General features: G+C 41.9%; 1 protein-coding gene across 6 annotated transcripts in view; it reads left to right on the top strand.

The window, feature by feature from the left end:
• shroom3 (shroom family member 3) overlaps positions 1-26,959 on the top strand; it is an 80,986-nt gene that overhangs the window by 46,462 nt on the left and 7,565 nt on the right. For 4 of the 6 annotated variants that reach the window (XM_023409710.2, XM_023409709.2, XM_087174985.1 and 1 more), the window contains 19 exons: positions 9,218-9,436; positions 10,119-10,444; positions 10,531-10,777; positions 11,212-11,267; positions 11,526-11,997; positions 12,617-12,910; positions 13,775-14,216; positions 14,361-14,494; positions 14,672-14,815; positions 15,037-15,509; positions 16,348-16,575; positions 16,781-16,970; positions 17,261-17,573; positions 21,004-21,080; positions 23,166-23,257; positions 23,430-24,195; positions 24,301-24,523; positions 25,091-25,218; positions 26,601-26,700. In XM_023409710.2, the coding sequence (XP_023265478.1) occupies positions 9,218-9,436; positions 10,119-10,444; positions 10,531-10,777; positions 11,212-11,267; positions 11,526-11,997; positions 12,617-12,910; positions 13,775-14,216; positions 14,361-14,494; positions 14,672-14,815; positions 15,037-15,509; positions 16,348-16,575; positions 16,781-16,970; positions 17,261-17,573; positions 21,004-21,080; positions 23,166-23,257; positions 23,430-24,195; positions 24,301-24,523; positions 25,091-25,218; positions 26,601-26,700 (4,924 nt within the window). The remainder of the gene's footprint in view (positions 1-9,217; positions 9,437-10,118; positions 10,445-10,530; positions 10,778-11,211; positions 11,268-11,525; positions 11,998-12,616; positions 12,911-13,774; positions 14,217-14,360; positions 14,495-14,671; positions 14,816-15,036; positions 15,510-16,347; positions 16,576-16,780; positions 16,971-17,260; positions 17,574-21,003; positions 21,081-23,165; positions 23,258-23,429; positions 24,196-24,300; positions 24,524-25,090; positions 25,219-26,600; positions 26,701-26,959) is intronic. The other 2 variants (XM_087174982.1, XM_087174983.1) reach the window with 2 other exon arrangements.

Here is a 26,959-nt window from a genome sequence, read left to right on the forward strand (position 1 = left end):
CCGCCGGAGATGCATTCGCCGAGGGTCCCGCCGGAATTTCCACTGTGACATCTCGGCAGCGGTGGGGTCCATCTGGTCCAGCTCTCGGCGCCCTCCGCGCTCCACCGGCCGGGTTGTCGACCGCGTTGTGTTGACCCGCCTGGCCTCGTCGGGTGGCACCAACGCCGGCTGCGACGGCACCTCACTCGGCTTCGCTCTGCAGGACATCCGCTCGCTGACGGGCGGGGGACATCTCGTCCAGGACATCATCACAGACCGTAAGCTAGACTTTCTTTGTTTGGCCGAGACATGGCAACAGCCCAGCGACTTCTCCCGGCTAGTTGAATCCACTCCTAGTGGATTTGTTTACGTCTGTCAACCCCGTGGCTCCGGTCGGGGAGGAGGTCTCGCGATAATATACCGCGACAAGTGGAAAGTCTCGCCGGTGTCTGTGCCCGTCTCCAGCTCGTTTGAATCCACTGTCTGCGAGCTGTTTGGTCCCACTCCAACCATCATTGCTACTGTCTACTGTCACTTTTGTATTATTTTTATTTTTATATTTCATTTTTATTGTTGTTAATTAATTCTTAATATGTTTTTAATCTCAATTTGTGTAGCTGTGTACGGTGTCCTTGAGTGCCAAGAAAGGCGCCTTTAAATAAAATGTATTATTATTATTATTATTATTATAAGCGCTTTAGCTTTGGCTTGTTACTTGTGAAGAGGTTTGGCTCAGAGTCTCAGGCTCCGCTGGCATTAGGAGCACTGCATATTTTTTTTGTTATGTTTAATAGTTAAACAATTAAACTTTAACTGCCTTGTTTAAGAGGATTGTAGTTGGACTATAATTTCTTCTTGGAATAAAGATTTCATTGAGGAAAAAGACACTTTCTTTAGCCTATCCCTAAACTCTCACTTCTCACCTGACTGACTTCATTCAGTATAATGCCTGCCCCACACGGGAAAATAATACACTTGATTTGTTGTCAAGGAGGCTGACACTGCTTTAGCTCTACCACCACTTGGCAGATCAGATTACAATCTGTTTTTTCTTCAACCTTTCTACAAACCCTGTGTACTGAGGCAGGCTGCAACCACCCGCTCACTGGCCCCCGGAGGCCAGTGAGACTCTAAAGGACTGTTTTGAGTGCACAGATTGGAATGTACTGTTGGAGTCACAGGAAAATGATAACAGCAAGGACCTTGGCCTTAATAGAATGGTTGATGTGTCACAGATTACATTAACTTCTGTGTGGACACTGTAATACCAGCAAGGACTGTACACTGCTTTCCAAACAACAAACCCTGGATCACCAGTAACATCAAGACCCTTGTGATGTTGTGGACAAGGCCAGTGAATTCAAGGTTTGACACAGCCTCAGCTGTTCTCTCTCCCACTGCTTCAGCTGCAGCTTCTCCTACGGCATCTCCTTCACAACCTGACACTGCAGCTGTAACTCCCTCCACACTGGGATCAAGTCTCCTGCCCTTTACAGCAGAGGAGGTGAGGGCGGAGCTCAAGAGGCTACATCCTGGAAAATCAGCAGGTCCAGATGGTGTGTGTCCATGGCTGTTAAAGGACTGTGCAGCCCAGCTGGCTTAGCCTCTCTAGAGGATCTTCAACTTAACCCTCATATTATCCTCAAATATTACACATTACATTATAACACATTTTACCCTTGGGGTCAATCTGACCCCAGGGATATTTGCCTCCAGAAAATTATTTACAGAAAATTGTTGACCAAGTTTTTGTGTAAGGCACTTTGTTTATTTGTTGAATACATAAATAACCCCTTGATCATGAAACCTATCAGTGAGTTGACCCTTCATCTAGCGCCACCATCAGGCAAAACTTTTAAATTAGAATTAATTTATCTTGAAAAGATTTCATAAAAATCTTTCATACAAATCTTAATGACCACAAGAGTATGAACCCTATTGGTTTTGGTGATATATGACCTTCCCTGTAGCGCCATCAGGTCAAACTTTCAGTTTTAGAGTTAGTGAATCTTGAAAATCTTTCATCCAAATCTTTTCTAATTTGGGGTGCACATTCATGACTCTCACAGAATGAACCATATTGATTGATGTTGTCAAGCCCCCCTTTCCTCTCATAAACATATTTATTTACTTATTTTTATCTCCTTTTCTTGTAACATATTTGTTAGTCACTATGAAGTCATACTCACCCCTCCTCTTTTGTTATCCGGGCTTGGGACCGGCAGTGGCAGAGTTAAAGAGTTTTTTTTTAGTTTTGTTTTTTTTTGTTTATGTTTTTTTGGTGTTTTTTTTTGTTTGTTTTGTTTTGTTATGTTTTTTGTTTTATTTTCATTTGTAAACTCCTGCCAAAATGAGCAAGCCAATGTAGGCTTCCAAGTCAACTACATCCAAGTCTTTCCAACACACACCTACTTCAGCAGGTGTGAGTAGAGTAGGTCACACATACACACACAGACACACACACACCTTCATGCCCATGGTGCGGGCATGGTCCCCCTCATTATGTATCAACTCAAAAGTATCAACTGTGCACCTGCAGGTGTGGGGATGTTAGGTCACACACACAGACAGACAAGTTTTACACAGCTGAAACAGCTTGGGGTCAAATTGACCCCAGAGGAACACCGATGCGTGCAATATGCGTTCAGCACATTGAAAAAATATCATCATGATAATTTTATGCTTAATCAGTTGTCCCCATCAAATTAGGAAAAGTCATGAAATATGGAGCAAAAAAAAAAAGCCAACTATTGTTTTTTGAATGATAAACATTGAATGGGGTCAAATTGACCCCAAGGATAATAGGAGGGTTAAGACTACAAACAGGGAGGGTCCTGGTCCTATGGAAAACATAACGTCTTGTTCCAGTACCTAAAGTAGGATGACCGGCGGAGATAAATGACTACAGACCTGTGGCCCTCACATCACACATCTCCGCCTTCTGAGGCCAAAGGTTAAACATGATCTAGACCCCTATAGTTCGCCTACGCCGTTCTTTACATGCTCCACCTGGCCCATTCTTACTTGGATGAGCCAGGTGGTTATATGAGGATTATGTTCTTTGATTTTTCAAGTGCATTTAACCCCATCCAACCCCCCATTCTTAAAGAAAAGCTGGAATGTCAGACATGAACACAAAGAGACTGGACAAGCTCGTAAAAAAGACTGGGTCTGTGCTTGGAGGAGTCTCGACTCACTCAGGACTGTTGTGGAGAGAAGCATACAATGTAAGATGGAGGCCATCTTAGACAATACCAACCATTCTCTCCACAACATTCTGGCAGGACAGAGAAGCAGCTACAGGTGCAACAAATGTCTCATCTCACTGTGCTGCAGAACAGAGAGGTTCAGGAGATCCTTTGTTCCCACTGCCATCACACTATACAACAACTCAGCCAAAGGAAGTAGACTAATTTAATTATTGTTGTTTGTTTATTATTAACTGTTATTATTATCAGCAATGAGTTAATGGACACATTAATTCCCCATAGGGGTTAAATAAAGTATCTATCTATCTATCTATCTATCTATCTATATCTATCTATCTATCTATCTATCTATCTATCTATCTATTGTTGGGTCTGAGCTCTGCCTCATGAGCTGGACACCAAATATGTTGGATTTTTGGTTGTCTATTAATTTATTGGCTATCATAAATTAAGAAAAATATTAATATTAAAAATATTGATATTAAATAATAACCTTAAAATTAATTAAAGTCCTCGGGTCACCAGCCTAAACTAATAGGCAAAATAGCCAATATTGTTTCAGTCTCGATCTATTACCATTAAACTGGAACTCTGATTAACAATTAGCCTATAACTATAACCAAATTACCATATCAACAGTCACTTAAAGTTGAAGGATTGGATTTCTACAAAGTAGAGGTTGGCAATATTCATGCTTGTGCAACATTAAACACACCAGTAGTTATACTTAAAGACATTTATTTACAATGGAGCAGAGTAAAAACACAATGTCTAATCTAGTATATACAGGTGTGTGTATGTGTGTGTGTGTGTAGGTGTATGTGTGTGTCTGTGGGGACACAACCAAAGGCAAGATGGCCGATTCAAAGTGGTCACTATGACCACATGACCTAACAAAGAAGACTACACAAGATGTCGGTAAACAAAGAAACTACTCAAAATGGCCGCTGAGACCACCTGGTGTGTGTTAGGGAAGGTGTGAGTTTCTTTGTTAGCCTAGCTCATGTAATCTAAAGGTACCAGGTTAGAGGGAGGTTAGCCTCATGCAGGTTCTAGAACTGAGACGTACTACTATGTGTGTGTGAACATACGAGTACCTGATTGACCAGCTGAAGAACCAGAAATGATCCATTCCACCAATTTTGATTTTTGTTTGTTGTTTATTTTTTATTTTTCCTGAGTACCTGACACAACCTAAGCAAACATTCCAACGACGATATTAATCAACAAGTACATTAACAAAGTTAACACTTCTGCTGCTGTGCTGTGGTGTGGTGTGCTGTGCTGTGCTGTTCGGTGCTGGGAGAGGTTAGGCCCAGTCAGTTAACGTTACCCAGTCCTTGGAACAAACAAAGAGGTCCTTTCCAGTGCTGTTGTGAAGTCCAGTGAGTTGGGTGGCTTCCTTGTGCAGTGAAGTCCTATCTGGTTGTGTTGCTTTGCTGTTATCTCTTTTGTTCTCCTCAGAGAGATAGCTGTTCCACGCTAACTCTGCTGTGACTCCTGTTGCTTGGAAAATCAGCTGGCTGGCCTTGTGTTGTAGCTGCTGATTCTGAAGAGAACTTGGTTCAGTCTCAGTTAATCCAAAGCAGGTCGCTGCTGTTGAGGACAACAGTGTTTGCCGGCTGCTGTGAGCGGGCCGGCAAGAGAGCTAGTTTCTCAGGTAGCAGAGCTGACCTGGGCTGGGGCCTTTTTGCCCTTTGACAAGCCGAGAGGAGAGAGCAGGAGCTGCTCTCCAGAGCAAGCCGAGGAGAGAAGAGAAAAGAGAGAGGCAAGAGAGAGAACCAAGAAGGAGATCTGGTTTTGTTTGGTGACACCCTAGGGGTTCACATGTCACACACTGACCACACTGGCTGGCCAGTGAGGTCCGTTGGGGGGGGGGGGGTCGTCCCCAGGTATGAACAGTGAAGAACTGTGGGGTGTGAGTTCCTTTGTCCATTGGAGCAAAGAAACAACTGGTTTATTGAATGACAAGTCCCAACACTATCTATCTATCTATCTATCTATCTATCTATCTATCTATCTATCTATCTATCTATCTATCTAATGGCTGTGAGAATACTCTTAACTATCTTAACTTCTGTGAGAAAACTCATAAGAAACTCTTTGTATTCAATACTTTGTGTAACTTCAGAGCCATTGCACAATACATCGTGTGTACAGGAAATGCAATTCTAAAGCAGAGTTCCTGTACCTTCCAATGTCAGTTGTCCAAGGACATTCATCACTAGAGAAGTTTCTAACGCAACTTCTTCCTTGAAGAATCCGTGAACACATTCTTCAGGACAATAACATTGAGGTAAATGTAATAACAAAAGACAAGAAACGCAGTGATTTCTATACTTATACTACTTTTTATTGCTGATATACCAGTAGTTAAAATGTTGTTTTAGTGTTCCAAACTGTGCAATGTCCTGTATGAGAATCAACTTCCACTATCAGTGTAAGCCTCTCAGGGGGTCCTAGTTCTTGTTCAGGTCAACATACATATACAGTAACCTTTCACATCTTATCTCATGTCTGACTAACAGGCACCAGTCCTCTCTCTTGACATTAAACATGTCCTGTCATGAAGATTTCAGCTCCCAGGTTCAAATCATATGAATCAGTTTGTACTTTTTTAGTTTTTAACGGGCCATTTAACTTATGGCCCTATGTTAGAATTGCATTTCCGGTTCATCTACATAGATGATGCTGCACTACATAAGAGTAATCTGTGAAGAAATCATAACAAGCAGTCATTTATAGACTCATAGTTTTCCTAATGAATTAATGGACAGTTGTGGTTTGACATAAAAACTTAATCATAACACACAAACACAGTGCTTCTTATAAGAGTTGGCTGGTGTCTCAGCCAATCATGGTTCACTGTTACAGAAACCAGCTTATTCAGTTTTTATTTAAATTTTCACTTAACATTAACAGTATTTGTATAACACTAACAATAGTTCATGTCACCGGGGGAGGAATTTGTTGAGTGGACAGAGGTGCAGAGATGGATCAATATGTCTCTTTGTTATGAGACCTACTGCACATTGTGTTTTGATTGTTAAATGTCAAAAATCGGTTCCTTTTGTGACCTCAAGCCTTTTAGTCTGTACTTAAATGCATATTGATTTCCAGTATGTGGTAGTTTGTATTGTTACTGATCACATGATGAAATATAATTGTTAATGAAATATAATGATTATTGATTAGTCAATATACCTCCAGGGGGGAGTAAACTTATAACCACGGCAGTGCTTTTGTCTTCTCTTAGTGTTACCTTGAGAGAGAGGACTATTTTAGAAACATTTTAGGAAAGTGAAAAAATGGGGACATTTTTAGAAAATTATCTGTTTACTGTTAACTGTTAACTGTTTACTTGTGTAAGGGCAAAAGTGTTATATGGAGGAAAATAAGCCACCCCCATAATATCTTATTTCATTATAACACTTTATTTCATCATAATGTTCAGGTTATTAAAAGGTATTGTTTTCTGTAGTTGTCACAAGATAATCGGTGCTCCAGTTTCCCATAAGACATAGTACTTTAAGAGAAGTTCTTCCTCTATTACACCACAATAGGGAGTATCACCTAAAGTGACCAGGTCTAGCAGAGAAAAAGATGGCCGGGTCACTCAAAACGTGTAACAATGTAATATGTCTAAATCTTGCCGGTAAGCAAGTATAAAACAGCTTATAAATTGACACTGGTTGTAGTATTAAGTCCACAGGGTTGTAGAGAATGTGGGAAAGTTAGCCGTTCATCCCCATTTTGTATGTTTATAGTGTATTTGTTGTTATCCCTGTAGATCAGCGATTAAGCTAAATGTTAGCAGCGAAAGCTAATTTAACAGTCGTGTAGAAACCTCGTGGCACTGTGTTTAGGTGTTTTTATACTTGTGCCCAATTGTAATCACAGTGATATGAGACAAGGAGTCACAGTGATATTTTGTGTAGCGTTATCCATTCAGTTGTAAGACGTTTGTTCTGAGTTTGCATAAAGGCAATATAACTCATTGTAATGCATCCGCCAAGCAAAAGAGAAAAGACTGTACACAAAACGTGTGTACTATGTCTATATCTTGCAGATAAACTTTTCCAGTAAAACATAAACTCAAAAGCCACACTGGTTAGTTCATCTTAATTCAAGTGTGCAACACTTGAATCAAAGATAAAGATTAGATCTAGGTTAGGTTAAGAACATTTTACATACATTTTTAGGAAATTAGGAATTTTTGGAAAGTGAGGACATTTGAAGAAAATTGGTAAATTTTAGGGGAAATTAGGAGACTTTCAGAAAGTTGGGACATTTTTGAAAAATTATGACATTTTTGAAAAATTATGACATTTTTGGAAAACAAGGAACCTTTAAGAAAATTTAATACATTTATGAAAAATCTGGAAATATTTGGAAAGTCGGGAGGATTTTGGGAAGTTAAGACATTTTATAAAGGGTTATGTGTGAGTGTAATCGCAAGTGAACAAGATGTACACTTAAGATCATGGGAGTTTTCTATATGCTGTTTTGTAGTGTGAAGGGTTTTAGGGATCAGAACTCTTGTCTCAGACCAGTCAGAGCTCCTGTGGGGTGATTTGGCTGCAGAGTTTACAAAGTATTTGTAACACTTCATGTTTCCCTAATGCTAACTCTAACCATTTCAACAAACTGAATGTTCGACAAAGATTAATTAAATTACAAATACACTTTAAACTCTCTGTAAGCCAACTATCACAACAGTGAGGGGTGAATAAAAGCCTCTGACATGGCTGTGTGTGTGTTTGTGTTTTGTGGACGGGGAATGAGAGAAGGGCATTCCTGCATTCCAGCCCTTCTCTCACTCCCCCTCACCTCTGGGTCTGCCATGGCAACAATCCCACCACACACACACGCGCGTGACTAACTGTCGTATCATGTTGGTAAAGTAGAGTGCTGAGTAAAAAGTTTGTTGATAGGCCCTGTTCAGATCGGTACATCTGTCTCAGGTGATCCGATCACAAATGAACAGCTCTAAGTTCAGGTGTGAACCCACCCAAGATGAATTGAGGATGCATTTGAGATCTGATCACTCAGACCACATTCAGAGGTAGCCTGGATCACCACATTCTTTTATCAGTATGAACGCAAATGCATTTGGCCACATTGAAGGAGAGCTTACTCCACTGATGTCATCTGACACAGTCTGATTAGTCCCAACACAGTTTTATTATGAACAGAAAATATTTTACTATTTTAACTGGATAAAACCTCATTTCACTGCAAGCCCTGTACGCAGCGCATTACTTTGCTTAACCCATCCGTGGCCCACTCGCTTTCTTGCTTGGTCTCTTTCACTTTCTCACTCACACATACACAGGCACATTGGGAACAGACCCATCAGTCAATTGGCTAAAATAACATCACATACCTGTTTATTTGTCATTCCCGATTAATTTCTATAAAGAGGGAAGTGAGATCCGATCACAAGTGGTCAATGGAGACGCATGTGGAGAGATTTTTTAGTACTGATGTACTTAGACCTGTCCACAAGTGACTGAAGATGCATGTTAATACCAGGTCAGATCTCAAATGCAGGTCAGATCTCAAATGCATCCTCAATCTGTTCACACCTGAATTTATAGCTGTCCACTTTCGGATCACCCGAGATGGACGTCAATACCAGGTTTGAACAGGGTCTCTCTCTCACACTCTTAAGCCCCTTTTCCATTGGTCAAAAAACCTTTTCTTCATTTTAGTTATCTCCTGACTTCTCACCTGGTGGAATCAGAATAATTACAGCACTGTTATTATTTATAAATAAATACCTGCAAAACTAATGACATTCTCATCAGTCACAGCTGTAATTTGTGTTAGGTGGTAATTAGGAAATGTTAACATGCTAACACACAGGATGGTGCTGCTAAACGTCAGCATGTTGGCAATGTGGTTATGTGCATGTTTGTATACTGGTGTTAGCTTAAAGCTTAAATCAGAGGTGTCTGAGGTTGTGTGATGATTTTTTATGAGTCTTCCTAGTAAAACTTAAATTTATTTCTGTCTCTGTCTCTCAGTGCTTCGACTACTGACCTGGCTGGTGGCTTTGACTCCGGTGGCAGCTCTCTGAGGAAGAGTCCGGACCAGTACAGCTCTAGGGGCAGCATGGAGAGCCTGGACCCTCCCCAGTCCTCCCAGCTTCACTCTGGAGCTCAGCACCACCACCTACTTGGCCACCATACCTACAGTGGGCCCCACCCCACCTACTCCTCCTGCCACCAGCTGTCCTCTGCCAGGTTCAGATACTGTCTTTAAGTCTGTGAAGTACAGAGATAGTTCCAGGAAGTGGTTGGCTTAGGTTAGCAAGGAGACTGGAAGCGTGCGGAAACTGCTAGCCTAGCTCCATCAAAAATACAAAAAGCTGATTTATATGATGTATCTTGTTTATTCAACAGCTGTAGAAACAGAAAGAACTCATTCTGGATTTAGCAGCAGTTAGCGTTTAAGCTATCTGTTGACCAGCTGCTAGTGCAATGACTACACACAGCATCTCAAAAGTCCTGTCCTCATACTATGGTTACCAGTTTTGAAGGGACTCCTAGGTCTACTGTTTGGTCAGACCTGGACATGATTGCCCTTTCTTAGGGGAAACAATGGAAAGATCATGAGAGCCTTATTGTGCAATATGAAAATCAGGGGTATTTTACCCTCACCAAACATGATGCCACTGTCACTGTGTTACTGTGTGTGGTTCTTTTGAAAGTATAATACAGCTTGAATAGCCACATCATAGTGTATCTCAAACGCTCTTTTTGCTATACTATATTCACCTCAATGACAGTTGATACAACTGAAACATTTGCTCAGTTAACTAAAAAAATATGTTGACTATCTGTAAGTATGACCTCTCTTTTAATGAACTAGTCAATGACCGCAAGAATCTTATGATCTGGAAATAAATCTCTTGTTGTATTCCAGATCCTCAAACAGCATCGACCACCTCCACAGCAAACGAGACTCTGCCTATTCCTCCTTCTCCACCAGTTCCAGTATCCCAGAGTACCTTGCCTCCACACCCTCCTTCAGCCCAGAGCGCTCCTTTTCACTAGAGACCGTCCCTCAGAGAGGAGGGGGAAGTGGTGAGATGCAGCAGGCTGACATCCATTACATCCGGACAGTTTACGATGCCCAGCAGGGCCTATCTCAAGAGCATGAGCTAAATTCCACCTCTGCTGCGTTGCTACACAACTGCGATTCCCGAGGTGGGGGTGGGGCAAGGCCCGGGCTGAGCCAAGATGTGAAAGGTAAATTTTTGTTTCAGGATTGGTTTTGAGGTAATGTAATTGCAATGTGATGACAACACTGTCTTTCTTTGCACGATTGATTCCAGGTTCATTAGGTGGGGTCTGTTACCGTGGAAGCAGCAGCGGCAGCAGCAGTGGCGGCAGCAGTGGTGGTGTGCCAGCTTCAAACAGACACAGTGTCGGTCCAATATGGAGCCCGGCAGCTACCCGCAGCTCCTATGAAAGCTTGAAGGGGGTGCCAGCTCCACCAAGGCGCAGCGACAGCTACGCAGCCATCAGGAACCACGAAAGACCAAACTCTTGGTCCAGTCTGGAGCATGCCCGGTCACTACGGTGAGTAGGATCTGTCATATCAGGGTGAATCATGATTTTCATCCAAAAGTATGTGACAGTGATAATGAAATAATACATACAAATTATGTAAGAAAATCTGAACCCCTCATTTATCAAAGATTTGCATGGTGTTCTTCTTAAAGAAATTAGCTACTAATTTGTTAGAATAACTAGGTGTGCAAATTTTAGTAACAACTACAGTGTGGCCAAAAGTCTGAGACCAAACTGTATGGAATCGATTAATGAAAAACCCTCTATTGTAAAATATATAGTGAAAGAGAGGGTTGCATGAAGTGATGAGATACAAAATACTATGGTAAGATGTAGCAGAAGAGTGAGGTACAGCAAGATGAAAAATAGATTTCAAATATTGTTGTGAAATATGCTGTTCTGAAATTAAATGTTTTTCATCTAATATAATGTATTTTATTCAGGTCTCTGCAGAAAGGTTCCTGGCATCACTCAAGTGGCCCTGTGACCTCAGGTGCAGGTATATTTTAATTCTTTAACCATGTGTTCACTTATTTTAAGAACAGTCAGCATAAACCATTTAATTAAAGCTATACCATTGGTGCAGAAGACATTCCTAAAAAGCTGAAAATAAATCGATACAGGAAAGATCATAGAATAACAACACTTTTTTTTACTTTTGCCGATAAGAAAAACCTTCTTAGGGGACACCTAGTGCAAGTTATTTGATCATTAATCCTCTGCATTATTCTTACAACCATCACTGCTGTGTTTCCAGCTAAAGGCTCATATGGCACAGAGTGTCAGCTCCACACAGTGATAGAGAAGAGTCCAGAGAGCAGCCCCACCACAAAACCCCGGCAGGGTGGAGGTTTTCCCCAGCCCCTTTCACCTCCTGAACCCTCTACTGGACCTGGAGGCCCCACCACCCAGTCCGGCTGGCTCATTTTTCCCACGGGGGTGTACCCTGTCCCCCAGCCTGAGCCCCACTACGCACAGATGCCCAGCTCCAACCCTGGGGCAGGTTCCTCTGCAGTCTATCCCGCCCTTGCCAAGGAAAGCAGCCGACAGCAGCACCAGGGGCTGCAGGGATTTGGAGGGAAGGATGAAGGATGGACAGAGGGTCACAAGGATGGAAAGATATCAGTTACAGAAAATAGACACCAAAATGACATTTCTACTTCACCATACCTGCACTCCCCGACATCTGCCTCTTCACAGCTCAGGACTCAAGCACACGAGGCAGAGAGGTAATGATTAGATTTTTTAAAGATCTTTTCTATGGATATTTCAATACTTCAGTCACTCACGTCCAAGTGGCTGGCTTTGTCACTGTAGTTAGTTGAAGTCGGGGACTTCACAGAAGTATGAGAAAAGTCAGTTACAATAAATTCCTAGTGTCCCAGTGTCATAGTGAAAAAAGTGTCAAACTGTCCACAGAAACTCATTTCACCTCTATAGCATATTCCAATTTTGGTATAATTATGTTCCAACAGTCATGTTTTTGCCAACTTCATCCTCATCTACTCAAGATGTCATTTTGTGATGTGGGCCTGTAAAAATGATCTGTGGGGCTGTAAAAATGATCTATGGGGATGGATAGGTGCCACCCATCCATTAGCCATACCCGCTTATACTTGACAGGCAGGAGGAGGAGTACACCCTGGATAAGTCACAAGTCTATCACAGGGCTGAAATATAAAGACAAACAACCCTTCACACTCACATTTACTTTATTTTGAGTTGCCAATTAACATAGCCTAGGGGAGGAGGAAACCCATGCAGGCATGGGGAGAACATGCTGGCCGGCAGATTTTAAAATTGTTCATATTGGCCCATAATGTTAACTCAGTCTTTTACTTTTATCAGGCCTCAACAGGAAGAGTCTCACCATGGACACTACAAATCCCACATGAAAACTGCTGGAGGGCGATCAGAGGGTCAGACAGGGTCCCAAAGACCCAACCACCAGGAACCTCACAGTCAGAGCTTCCAAGGGTCCTATACTCATAAAAGCCAGGGACCCCACAGCCATGCATTCCAGGAACAAAACCACGGTTTCCATATTCCCCACATCCAATCCACCCGTGGACCCAGGCCCCTATCATCACACGAGTGGAGGGACCCCTACACACCTGTCCCGTCCAGGGGAGACAGGAGCATGTAAGGAGGGATGAGTGTTATGTGATCCATGTGCGCTGAAATAATTTCTGTCTATGTCTGCATGGCATGTTGAGATAACAGATTCTGTCTCTGTCACTTTGTGAACCTCCTTCAACATGCAATCAATGTTGTGAATTCAAACAAGCTAATTAATGTGGTTTATGTTTCTTTGTTTGAATTAGTCTGTGGGATAAATGTATAAGTGTATATGTTTATTTTGAAGTATAAGGAACAGGAAGTAACCTGTCGTGGCTTTATCGCTAGTTAAATTATGATGTTATGAAGTTGAGACATCTGCTGTAAGAGCCCATTTTGTTTACGTTGTTCTTGAAAAACTGCACCGTACTGGCAAGTAAAAGGTTCACTTTTCACACTTGGTGTGTTCATTGCTCGAAGCTCCCACTACACAACAATCAGCAACCTCTCAAAAATTGGTCATGTGAGGCTCATTAAGTGGGTTTGTGAAGCTCCCAGCTGTAGAATGATCATCTGCTCTGAAAAACACATGGCTGAAGCTCTTCCTTTTCCTTCTTGATTAACTTAGAGTGTCGTGAGCCTTATACAAATAAGCTTGACCTTACTTGACTTCATGGTATAGTAAAGCAGGTCAAAGTCACTCAACCAGTCAGGTTGCTTCAACATGGTCTAAAGGAGGCTTCTTTGCAGGAAACAAAGGCATGGTAAAAGATTGTGACAGCCAATCTAATTTAACAAATTTCTGTATAAAAGCAGCTTCCTGATAGTGAATGGCTGGTAAGTTCATCCAGTTGTTGGTTGGACTGAAGACTGATGTCTTCTTTTATCCCTCATTATCTTTTACATTTTGTCCTCCATTTCCCCCCCTCCCTCCCTCCTTCCCTTCAGATCACTGGACCAGACCACCATTCATTCAGACCCAGTGGCGTTCTCCAGGCCCACCCAGGGACAAGTACTACCTACCCACTTATCAGTACACCCTCAGCCTCAGGCTCAACCCACCTCCGCTTCCCAGACTTCTCCCTGTCACCTAAGTGAAACAGCAGCTCTGCAGTACCAGCAATGGGATCACAGAGAACGAGGCAAAGACAGAGAACACCCACTTACCCGTTTGGAAATCGCCCTTGCAGAGGTCCAGCAATGCACCATCTCTGACAGTGCGGTCTCTGGCAGTAACCATGGCAACAGTAGCCTAGCTGATGGCAGCCAGGGGCCTGCCCGTAGCCTGTCTGTCTTGGAGAAAGTGAGTCGTTTTGAGCGCCAGGAACGTGCCGGAAAGCTGCGTTGTCACAGCACAAACAACGCACACAACAAAGCCACTCAACTGAGGGTAAATCCAAGCACACTTAAAATCTGTAATCACCACGTTTATTTCCCCGAAAAGCTTTTCAAAGCCAACAGTGAGCTCTCTCACTTAACACAGAAATGGCTGTGACTCTGCTTCACTGTTTAATGTTTTCTGATGTTGAATCAGATGAGTGAGAAAGGCCACAGCACCCCCTGTGGAGCAGATGACCTGAGAAACATGCTGGAGAAAAGCACCAATGGGACCAAAGCCCACAGAACTCTGAGCTACAGAGGAGGGAGCAGTGACCACATGAAATACAGGTAAAGGGCTGCAGATAACTGTTACAAATATAGCTAAAACTTTTACACTGCATCAGATCTCAATAATCCCAAAAAATGTCTTCAAAATTAATATATTGATCACAATTCCAGCCTATGGACACATTTGCATTCACTTAACTCCCTATCAAAAGGCAGCTATATTTGTGTGTGGTTTAGGACCCCAACAGATCCCAGTTCAGCTCTCCAAAGGAGTCGCAGCAGCTTCCAGCTGGATGAATCCAGTGACAGCAGCAAAGACTTCCCCCAGAGACAGGACATGCAGGAGATGCTAGGCTCCATGCAGGATACATCCTCCAACAGGTCAGACTCCTTTAGTAGTTTAGGGTACTCCAACAAGAGTCTTCCCCCTACATCAGAGTGTTTCAGCAGGTCAGAGTCCTTCAGCGAGTCAGAGTCCTTCCTCAGATCATAGTAGCTCAGCAAGTTAGAGTACTCCAACAGATTAGAGTTCAACCTTTCGACAGCTCAGTGTGCTGAGTCTCTCTGAGCTATCCTGACATTGTAAACTTGTCTCTAATCAGATCTTACAGGGAATCTTTGAAAGACGCCCAGTCAAAGGTCCTGCGGTCCACCTCCTTCAGACGGAGAGACCTCAGCTCCTCAGTCAGCCCTCCTCCTGCAGCTCCTCCTCCTGTGTCCTCCCCCAGCAGCCATCAGCCTCCACCTGTCCCTGGCAAGCTTTACTCCCTGGAGAAAAAAGGCCCCAAAACTATGCCAAAACCACAGGGCATCATCATAACAGCAAAGTCGCCACCACTGGTCACTTCCCCTCACACCCCAAAGGAGCGACATGTGGTTAGCCCGGAGATTCGAGGCACGAGCCCCCCAGCTCTCCCCAGCATTCCGGCAGTGGGACCTCCTGCTCTGATTCGGATTTGCGGCCGCAAGCGCCTGGCGGCAGACCAAAAGAAGCGCTCGTACTCAGAGCCAGAAAACATGAATGAGGTTGGGGTTTCAGACACTGAGACTGCTGCCCTCTTCAGGCGTGGAGGAGGTAAATAAGAAAACGCTACAAAAGCAGATTGAAAACAGTTGTTGCACTACACCCTTTTCTACCCTGATGGTAACTAAACTCTCTCATTAACGAACACAAGATCTTCAAATAATCAGGTCAATATTGTGAATGGCACTGATTAGTGTTAGCCATCATATGATTCAGGGGAACCTACCCTTTCTAGTGCTGTGTGAAGTCACCATCTTGCATTTGACATATTAGGAAAAAACTTGTCATTGAGAATCTCATGATTCAGACACAATTTAAAGCTTGTTTCTATCATAAATGGTTCAAAAGGTATTTAATGTTTTGTAGAACATGTGCATGTGTAGTATCAATGCTGTGCTCAGTTTGTAGGGGTTAGGCTTTAGCTCTGAGCTCACTAAGGCTAAGTTTTGGGAGAATCAGGCTTTGTATTGAACCTAAATACTTTTCGAGTACTGACCGAAATGCATCTTTAGCACCAAGTTTTGAAGAGCATGATGCTAATGTCGAAGGCCAGGAAAGATTTTTAGTGTTGTATACATTTTGGTGAAGAATTCACATGCTGATTAACTACAACTGAAGTAGTTGGATGAGGCATATAACCATGAGGTGGTACTTCTAAAAGATAAATGAATATGGAAAAAAATTAAACTTCTGTGGTGGGTTTGCATCACAGAAACACTTGGGGATGTTGACAGTTCTGGCCACCACTGAGCTTCTATTTGGAAGTTGTTCACAAAATAAATTAGCTTGATAAGAATGTCGGTGTTGTGATTGATCAGTATCTAGTATGGAACATGGGAAATGTACGTGGCTAAACGTGGGCAAAAACCCTGATCTCCCTGTCTGTCAGAGACCAGTGTGGCAGACCGGCGGAAGATGTTTGAACTTGCAGCAAGTTGTGTCAGGGGTGGGCCTACCCAGAACGCCACGTCAAGGCCTGACCTACGACAGCTTCAGCACGATGCTCTTGCAGAGTACTTGGAGAGGAAGAGAGGTATAAAGAGAGATGAGGGAGGAAAGAGGAGTGGACCAAGGCCTCGCAGTGCTTATCTACAACCTGAGAACAGCAACCATACAGGTGGGTGGAGGGAGGGAGTAATAAAGTATGTGGATAGACAGAAGGAAAAAACTGTGTGTGAGAGTGGATGAAGGATAGACATCAGATAAAGCAAATATTCAATTGAGAGACTGAGAGAGAAATAGGTAAATTAATCGGATCATTGCTTTTTTCTGTCCTCTTTACCCCCCTACTCTCCTTCCTTCTGCCTCCTCCTGTTACTCAGAAACCCTCAGCCTCTCCTCTGCCTCCAGCCTGCTTTCCCTCCAGGACTCTGGCTCAGAAAGAAACTTCTATTGGGAGAGGCGTCTCTGCTCCACTCTTCCTTCTGGAGCCAACCTGCGCAACCTCCAGTCCAACATCTTCTACCCTGGTAGGGTGACAACTCCAAGGCCTCCAGCGCACCCACCACACAGGTAACCAAAACTCGACATCTGCTGCAACTAACTCTTCTTACCATACTGTGGCTTCAGGATTGCAATGTCAGGCTGTCAGTCAGTCACAACTTTAGTTCAGACCAAAATATCTCGATAACGTGGATTGCCACAGAGTTTGATACATTCATGTTCACCACCTGACGAATTATAATAACAAGATGATAATTTAAATATAATTATATTAACATTTACATTTTAATGTGAAGTTCAACTATTACATCATTATTAAAGTTTAATAATTATGGTTTTTCCTGGTTTTCTTTCCCCAGTGCTCCTCCTGGCTCCCCTCCTGAGATCCAGGCCAAGATCCTCCAGGGTCATACCCCAGAAGCAGGTCTCAGCAGACACAGTCAATCTTTGAGCAGAGACCCAGGCCTGCCACACCAGCAGCAGGATGCAGAGTCTCAACTCAGCCTGGGACTGTCCAAGCAGCTGAATGGGGCTCTGCAGAGGGCATGGTCTGATCAGAGCTCCGGGAAATCGACATCTGCTGAGGATCTCCTGGAACGATCTGAGGAGAGACAGACGAGTCCGCAACACTACCGCTCCTGCTCTTCCCCAGCTGTGGAAGCACTAAACCAGGTAACACTGGGCTCACATTTTAATTGCAATTATTGCAGCCCACAGTTACCGAATTTACTGTGGGTTTTCTGAAAAAATTTATTTTATGCCTTTTGTTTTATTTGTAGGAATGTGTACATCAGTAGGAGAACTATCATATACTAATGAAATTACATAATCAGAAGATGAAATTAGTTATAATGCATATGTTTATAATGTTTCAACTTTGGCCGTCCATGATTATACATTATATAATGATCAAAAATGCTAAATTTAGCTCACAATTGTGAGATGACTTTCCAGAGTAGTATAAAAAACCACTGCTGTGGCGTCTTCAAATTCACTTATCTATCTTTTATCTTTCAACTTGGTGCACTCTGTGTTTATGTAACTTTCTGAAACTAATGATCCAACAATCACAGCCACTCCACACCATCACTGGCCAACTGTTAACTCTCTTTATAGCTCTTGTTTTTTTTTTGTTACCCAACTATAGCCGCGTTTCCACCGCAGGAACTTTCCCCAGGAACCAAGAACCTTTTGAGGAACTATTTTGACCGCAGTAACCAGGATCTAAATTTAGTTCTGGGGTTAATTGATCGACCCCCAAAAAAGTCCCTGGTTGGGGGGTAGTACTTTCCAAATGTTCAGGAACTTTGGGGGGGTGTGGTCTGCAGTGCTGAACATTTCTGACTGGTCGAGTACTCGTTGCATTGTATTTCACCCGCCATGTTTAAAAGTCTGCAGCGAGCAAACACATTTTCCACAGACCAAAATAGGTCCAGGAGAAGGTAAAAAAAACTGAAACAGGACTTCAAAAAGATAAAGGACCACAACAACCTGAGTGGCTAGGGTCGACACTCGTCATGTAAAATACGGGATCGTCCTGTATTATGTATGTATATGTTCCTTCCTGTATTGAATATATACGGGACACAATTTGTCCTGTATTTTCGTTCATGTTGTATCCTCGAAGTGCTGTGAATAATGTAATGTCAAGTAATAATTTTGCATAATCTTCCCAAGACTTTAGGCTGCGGTGGAAACGCAAACAACAATGGGCCACAGGAACCTTTTAGTTCCTGAAGTACCCAGAACTTAAAGTTCCGGGTACTTCCTGGTATGGCAATAGCCATGAGAGAACAAATCATGATGGCAATGAAAATAACTGCCCAATCAGAGGTGAGCATGTACAGCATGCTCAACACTAAACACACCTGCAGCTTTCAGGCTTGTGAACATGTGCTGACCGATAAATCACATTTTCATCGTCATAACAATATGAACATGTGCAACAACACATCATAAAAGACTGAGAGATGAATTAGACAAAAATGTATTTACACATGCCATGCAGACAGTGCCTGAGCTAGATGAGCTGGGAAAAAATACTTTGTTTAGTGTCAGGCTGCTGCCTCTCTCTCACACACACACAGCGACAGCACAGAGGCGGTGGTAGAGACCAGTGAGGAGTAAACTTTTTACTGGAGCTAACAACATCTATGGTCGTAGCTCTGTGAGTGTCATCATATCCTTTGTGAATAAAAAAGCAATTAGCCTCCTTCATCACACCACCTGTTCAACAAGATTTAAACATGTAGAAAGCTGCATTTTAAACTTCTCCCATACACTGTTGTTTGTTTTACATGAGCGCAATGGCTAACGTTAAGCTAATCATGAACTTTTACAAGTTAAAAGGAACGTTTTCTGTGTGTAGACTGCAGCTTCATTTGCCACAAACATTTGTTAAACTATAACTACAGTCTGAGACAGTAGCCCCCCCCGGCTGTGTTACCTGCAGCAGATAGAGGAGGACAGACAAGATGACTGATAGTGACCTTTGTCTGTGTTCTTCATTCAGCTTCACTCAGCAAAACTGTAAATGCACACTTCAATATTCGTTTATTTATAGCTAAATCGTCATTGCAGTATTGAACAGTGTTATCACGCATTGCAAATTTTCCTCATCGTGCAGACCTATTGTGAACTCCACCCAACACTGAGGAATAATCCACAAATTAATATATTTCCAATGAATAATGATACATTTCCTAGCTGCCAATAGGACAAAACCCTAGTGTATATGTTTTATGTGATTTTCAACTGTGTCATCTTCTAACACCTAATAACAAGATCAAGAATTTAAAAATATATCATAATATTTTCAAAATATGGATAGACAATCCCAAGACTTTGCTGCAACACCATTCATCTTTAATGAAATACATCAGCAACTTGAATGGATTGCCAAGACAAAGATGGGCATGGTCCTTTTTGGCATTATCATATATTTTATATATAACAACATTTTGCTGTTGGGGGACATTTGGAATTTCCCAGAATCCTCCCAGTTTCCTGTGAGGTGCCAGAGAGCCGGGGATGGGGGCTGGGCTTTGTCCGATGTGGATGATGGCAAAGATAACACACACACACACACACACACACACACACACACACACACACACACACAGCTGCATTGTTTTTGGATTAATGGTCTAAAAGAATTTGCATCAGCAGTCATAATGGTGTTTTTGCACATGGTGAATAACCACACTGTACAGTTTACATTATTGAAAATCAACTGGAAAAAGACGTGATGAGTATATGTGTATGTCATATTCTCCTTCTCCTCTAATTGTCCTTGAATGCAACACAGACCACTTGTTTGATTTTGATATAATACAGTGTGTACTCTGTGATGGACTGGTATTTCAAGTTGTGATTCCTTTTAATGTAAATTTTAGTACATCAAACAGACATGTTAAGCTTATGGTAGACAGGCTCAAACTCAGCTCAGTGGAGAATCAGCAGACCCTACAGGCCTGTGTGTGCGTGTGTGTGTGTGTGTGTGTGTGTGTGTGTGAGATAAAGTCTGTGGTCAGACATGTGATTGCTGATGCCAAAGTCTGGATTTATTTTTTTTAAATGGGTCAGAGAAACAGCAATACTCAGGAATACTAGGAATACTTAGTGTTTAATGAGTGTTAAAGTAACTTTTATTCAAAAAGCCCAAAGGTACAAGCTATAAACCATTCATAAATCCTTTATAAGGGTTGTTCTATTGTAAAGTGGCACCAAAAAATCAAATATTATTGCAGTATAAAGTACCGTATATGATTAGCTGATAATGTGTTCTGTCTCAGAACTTTGAGTGTATTTCCCCCTTAATTTGTACCAAATCATATTCCTTTCAGAAACTGTCTGATGAAACTATTCTGAAATGATTCCGTCCCTAAATAAAGCCTCATCATGATAACATACCTTAAAGGAGAGTTAAGTAGGGGAAAAAGATTGACACATTACAAAAGCGCACTTAAGATTGCCAATCCCCACAATGATATGAATTAGGAATGGTATGAAATATGAATACAATATGACCTCATAAAGGCAGAATTAACAACAGCATTAGATTATCTTCCAGTTTTAAAAGAACTTTGTCTGTGTGTTTTAGGACTTCCCTCCAGGTGATATCAGGACGCTTGGTGTGTTCATGCCTGAACCAGGATGCTGGCGTCAAGCTGAGGACAGGTACCTCACATCTCCTAGTAGACCATATGATCATGTGACCAAACAACTGACCACAGCTTTACCTCATGGGTATAATTGGAAATGACAGATGAGAGACTTTGTCAGTCTCCTGTTATCATTTTTTTCATGTTCGTCAGTTCAGTGCAGTAAACTTTATTAGTGTATTTCAATTAAATGTGACTTAAGGACCTGCTGTTTGTTTGCTGATAAGAGTAACTGAAGGATCACAGGAATTCAGATCTGTTGCTGTACCAACTCTTTAGTTCTCTTCCATAATAGGTTGTGTGTGTGCGCACGCTTCAGGCTTTTTGCTATTTTAAAATCAACTGTGGCCTTATGAGTCCATGTTCCCTGCTGCTGACATCAGAGAGGAAAGATAGGAAGTAAGCAATGAGAACAAGGACGGAAAGGGAAAGAAAAGAATGAACAGGAGATGAAACAGAAGAAAAACAGAGAGGAGATTGAGTTAAAGGAAGAGATGAAGGAAGGCGATGAAAGGAGGAAAGTTACAGATGGGAAAAAAATGAAAAGAGGAAAGAAGGTGTTGGGAGAAAAGGAGAGGAAACAAGAAGAGGACAGGATGAAGGAGAAGAGGAATAAGGGAGGAAATGAGAGGGAAGGAAAAGAGGGGGGTGTTAGAATAGGGAGTAAAACAAGCAGAGGCAAAGATGAGATGGGATGGAGAAGGTGAAACAACAAAGGATCGGAAGGGAAGAAGGACTAAGGGGAGGGAAGAGAGAGAGAGTGAAAGGAGATATCTGTAGGAAAAAGTGATGAAGGAGGTAGGTGAAAGGAATGAGACGGATAGAGGAGCTGAAAAGATCAAGGACAGGAGGTGAAAACAATAATATGTTCCTGCAGTACTGGAGATTGCAGATTCAGGACTACAGTTTCAGGACTATATTTCTTAGACCATAGTTCGCAAAAACTGCCAAAAAGGGTTATTCCGTCCAAATACTACTTTTTGTGTAAGTACTTTCTATCTTGTGGTTACATGTAGTTGCATGTTAGGATGTTTGTGTAATTTGCATAATTAACTTTAGCATTAGCATAATTAGGTAGTTATCGGATAAAATAAAGATGGAATCATATGCTATGGCCTGTGCAGTCACTAGATCTCGACCAGATATTTGAAAGGTTGGAGAGAGGCAAGACACAAGGACAATCTGGGTATAGATTCAAGATTATTATTATTATTGTATATATCTTTTATACAATAATAAACAATAACAAGGTGAACGACCCCCGCAAGTGTAACACTGACAAGTGGAGGTAAATGTGAAAGTGAAAATGTGACATGTGAAAGAACTTCAACAACGAGAGAGAGAGTGAGAGAGAGAAAGATAGAGAGCGAGCGAGCGAGCAAGAGATATGAATTGCTCATTACTCACAACATTAATACTAATTTAATACAAATTTCCCTGCTGCTATAATTTAGGAGTTAAATGTTGCTAATATAAGATTGTTCCTGCAGTAGCCTACACAAGGCTGCAGTTTCAGGACTAACAATAAAATTATATATCACTATGAATAATAATTCATAGTGATATATAATTTTATTGTATGAATAATAATTCATAGTGATACATAATTTTATTGTTATAAATATGGTAAATAGCTCAAATAATAAAGTAGTGACTTCACCACTCTTCACATATTTATTAATTTATTTATATTTAAGAGCTGTCATACACCACGATTGTTGTCCATTTTCTTACTGAAATGTTGTCGCAATGCGGACGCAAAAAACTAGGGTCCTCAAACTGCAGCCTCTGGTTCTGCAGGAACAACCTGCAGAGTCTAGAGAGAGGCGGAAAGGAATTGAGGAGAATAGAAGAGAAGAGGAGAGGAATTCAGGAGATGAAATATTTTTCTATGTGCTCTTATTTTTGATTGCATATTGTTAGATGTTGTTTTGTGGATGTTGTTTTGTTTTACCTTATGTACAATAACAGTAAATAAAGTGGAATGAACTCCTCTCAGACACTTCCATGACTTGAACTGAACAGTATAACTGTCTGCTTATCCGTCTGTTTATATGTTTCTGCCTCTCTTTAATTCTTTCATCATCTACCTTTCTTTCAGACCTGTAGATATCCAGGTGTCAGGGAGCCTTGTCTCTCCTCAACCATCCCAGAACAGTCTGAACACCGTCCAGCCTGAAGGACCTTTTCAAGGTTAGTAAAGAATTTTAAATTGTTTTGAAAAACCTGTCAAACTTGTAGCCTTGTAGACCCATTGAATTATTCTTTGATATTTGATTCATGGGTGTGTGATAACCGTTTACTCCTAGCACTGTGACTCCTCTTTGAATTTTCTCTCTTACTCTTTTTTGTGTTCTGATCCTAGACCCAGGCTCCTCCTTCATTCCTGTGACTCGTAGAGAGCGGCAAAGGAACATCGATCGCCAGCGAGCCCACAGCACCTCCACCTTGGCAGCCTCTGTTGGCCTGCCCTGCCCCTTCTTCCCACCTGGGACTCAGGATGGTAGTGGCACTGATTGGCAAGCTAGCGAGAGATTGAGCCTGGCCAACCTTGGTGCCATCACCTTCCCAGGCATACCGCAAACCAGCGCAGGTGATAGTGATGGCAGTAAGGGCGCTGCTGTCAACACCACTAGCTTTGATGAAACCCTTGTGATGTACAGACAAACAAGGCACAGTTTGAGTGATGCCAGCATATTAGAAAACACTGAAAAGGAGATGTATAGAGGGAGAGCCTACAGTCTAGAGATGAGAGGAGGGCATTCTGCAGAAAACCCCAAACAAGTTTCAGCAGTGATGGCAACACCCCTGTCCCATTCCCAGCTTGCACCCCCACCAGACAGGAAGGAAAGGAACTCTGTGTCATCTCCTTCCCCAACATCCCTATCATCCATCCGCCACCTGTCCTCACTGCGAATCTCTGAGTCCCGTCTCTTCAGCTCCACTGACCAGCAGCAACCTTTAGAAACCTCCACAGGTCTATCACAGGAGGACTTTGATGAGGTATTCCTCCAAAATCCTGCCTCTCTGTCACCTCCTCCACCAAGTATCATGGAGGACTTTCCTCCTCCTCTTCCTCCTCCTCCTCCCTTTGAGTTGGAGCAAGAAACTGGAAACCAGTCTGTGGAAAGGTTTGTTCAATATTTTTATATTTAAACCTGAATTAAATATTATATTATTATTTTCTACTGGATCTTTCTCTTCTTTTATTTCTCTGTTCTCTCTCCTGTATTCAGTCCAAGTTCTGAATTCTTAAACAACTCCAGCATTCCCACCAGAGAGTCATCCCTTCCCATCCCTCCAACATCCATTTCCTCCTCTGTTTTCCCTCCGCCTGTGCTCTCCACCATCAGCACATTTACCACAACTGAGGACAGCCTAGGTTTTGAGTACCAGCCCCTTCCTAAGAGGGAAAAGACATCTGAGGAGCTGCAAGTGGAGGCGCTGGCTCGGCAGCTGGTGGGTACCTATAGTCAGCAGAATACCTTGAATAAATGTCGCTGTAGTGAGGTCCAACTCTACATTTGTCCAAATAGTTCCGACCCAACCTATGTTATTCTGACCTTGCTATTATCTTTGTCATCATGTCTTTGTTCTTGTCACTAGTTTTCACTCTATCTTTGGCTTCAACCTATTTTTGACCTTTGTTCTGTCTTTACCTTGATCAGTGTAATTCTCACTCTACCTTTGCCATCAACACCAACACTGCATTTGGAATTGTACATAGTCCTGCCTCTATATTTGTTGTAGTATCTAGTTCTGACTGTCTTTGTTTTACTTAATTGTGACTTCACTTTTATCTTCATATCTAGTTCCTTTTTGTACCTAAATAAGACTCCAACTAGTTAATTAGTTAATTTTGTTATCATACCTTAATCTGTCATAGTCAGTTTACCAAGTTATGACTCTACATTCATCATACTTAGTTTGTCTTTGTGCCAAGTTCTGGCTCTACCTTTGTCATACCCAGTTGTGACCCTGCCTTTGTTGTTGTACTTCTAATTATTCAATTTTCATTGTATCCAGGTGTTGCAGGACAGCTCTCTGGTGCCCCTCCTGGACACATGGGGGGCTAAATCCACTGTTGAGCTGATGGAGGAGATCTTTCCAAACAGTAAATTAGCTGATAAATCACAATGGCAGCACAGGGGCAGGTAATTCTGACATCACATGTGTTTTGTCTTTGAATATTCTTAAACCATATCAGTGATATTTTTAACACTAAGACACTGAGTTTTGTTATAAACAATTTTAATTTCTTTCCCTCCAAACCATTTAAACGGGAAATGGAAGAGCTTTTTGAATAAAATACACTGCTGGTTTAACCACGCTGGTTTGTTTGTAATGTACACGTAGATGTGCAGATGAATCATACATGCTGTAATCATTACAACTGCTCTGGCACTCTCCACCTTGTTAGTTAGAACAACAGGAAAATGCAGGAGACTAGCTTTCAAACAAGAATCTGACTGATAATGTAGTTAAATGCTGAAGGAGAATCTCACTGAATTTCCTTTGAAGTGCTTTATGTAAAACAAGGATAAAGACATCCATGTTGACTGTTTATTTCACCACACTAAAACTAAAATTGCAAAAGGTGGGATTTATGTAACTAAAGTATAAGATGAACCTTTGGGGGAAATGATATCCTGTAAACCAACATTATCATTCTTCTTGTGTTGACTGACAGTCTCCTCTTATCTGCTGCTAACACAGAGAAGAAACAAACCTCTGCCATCTGTGCATGTTGTGGCATTTGAAGTCAACGACATCTTAAATGTGTTTTGGTTTGCTGGTGAACATCATGTTCAGGGAAGGAATTTTTGTGTCTGTTGCATTGTCAGCCAAGAGTCGCAGGAATAGTTTTTTGTTTGATCGTTGTGAAACTCTTGCAGCTACATGCTTGTAATGTTGTGTTCAAGCACAATTCCTCCAAGTTGAGAAGTTGGTACAAATTATTAATTCAAATATATTTTTGCTTCAAATAATAAGACCAAATATGATAAGATGATAAAGCCAAGTTGGTACTGGTGGTTGACAGGTCTAGAACCATAAAGGTGGAAATATGATTTCCTGTTGACTAAGCGTTGAAGGTAGTCAGTGAGTCAGGACAGGAGAGACCAGACAAACCTGATCAACACTTCCCAACATGTAAGAGTCACAGGTTTCATTGTCTACATAAGGCTGCAGTTTGTCCTTTTATCTTGTTTCATTTGGATCCTCATGTTGGTTGAAGTGACAGAAATGTAAACAGAAAGACAGGAGGCTCCCTGCAGTATGACCAGCTGAACAACACTGACACTTTGTGGCCAGAGTTGGTATTTGAGGGACGTGCCTGTCAATTAAAATGTTCTAGCATCACTCCTGTCTCATCCTGGTGTGGGTTTCTAATGTGAACTTTATAAAACACAGACTCATTCCCATTAGTCTGTTTTTGTAAAATCAAAGAAATACTAGAATGACAGATCAGGAAGAAATGGTACAAAAAAAGAATTTTAAATTTAAGTTTTTAAATAGTTGCCCCCCCCCCCCCCAGGATCCAAGATGGCATCTGCAATTCTGCTCCAAGGGCAGCAACGGATGGAGGGACAGTGACCAATTTGGATGAGGTTGAGAAAGACCTCAACACCAGAAAGGTACAAAAGAAAAGTATTCTTATTTAACTCTTCACTTGTATTATTATTAGTGCCACGGGTGTTCAGCTCCGAGGCACTCCTCTACAGCTAGAATAGCTGAAAGGAGTGCCTCGGGGCAGAGCCCTATTAATCTTCTGTTTCGGGTTTATTATTCTTCCGCCAAATTTCGGCGCGTAACTCGTCCCGCAGCTTTGAGAAAACCCCGGTAATATATACATCAAAACGTGCGTCTTGATCCCGCAAGGGGTGCTATGACTTT

Source organism: Seriola lalandi, unplaced genomic scaffold, assembly GCF_002814215.2.
Source record: "Seriola lalandi dorsalis isolate HSWRI2012SDOR001 ecotype SW California unplaced genomic scaffold, Sedor1 jcf7180002054404, whole genome shotgun sequence".
Classification (NCBI taxonomy): domain Eukaryota; kingdom Metazoa; phylum Chordata; class Actinopteri; order Carangiformes; family Carangidae; genus Seriola; species Seriola lalandi.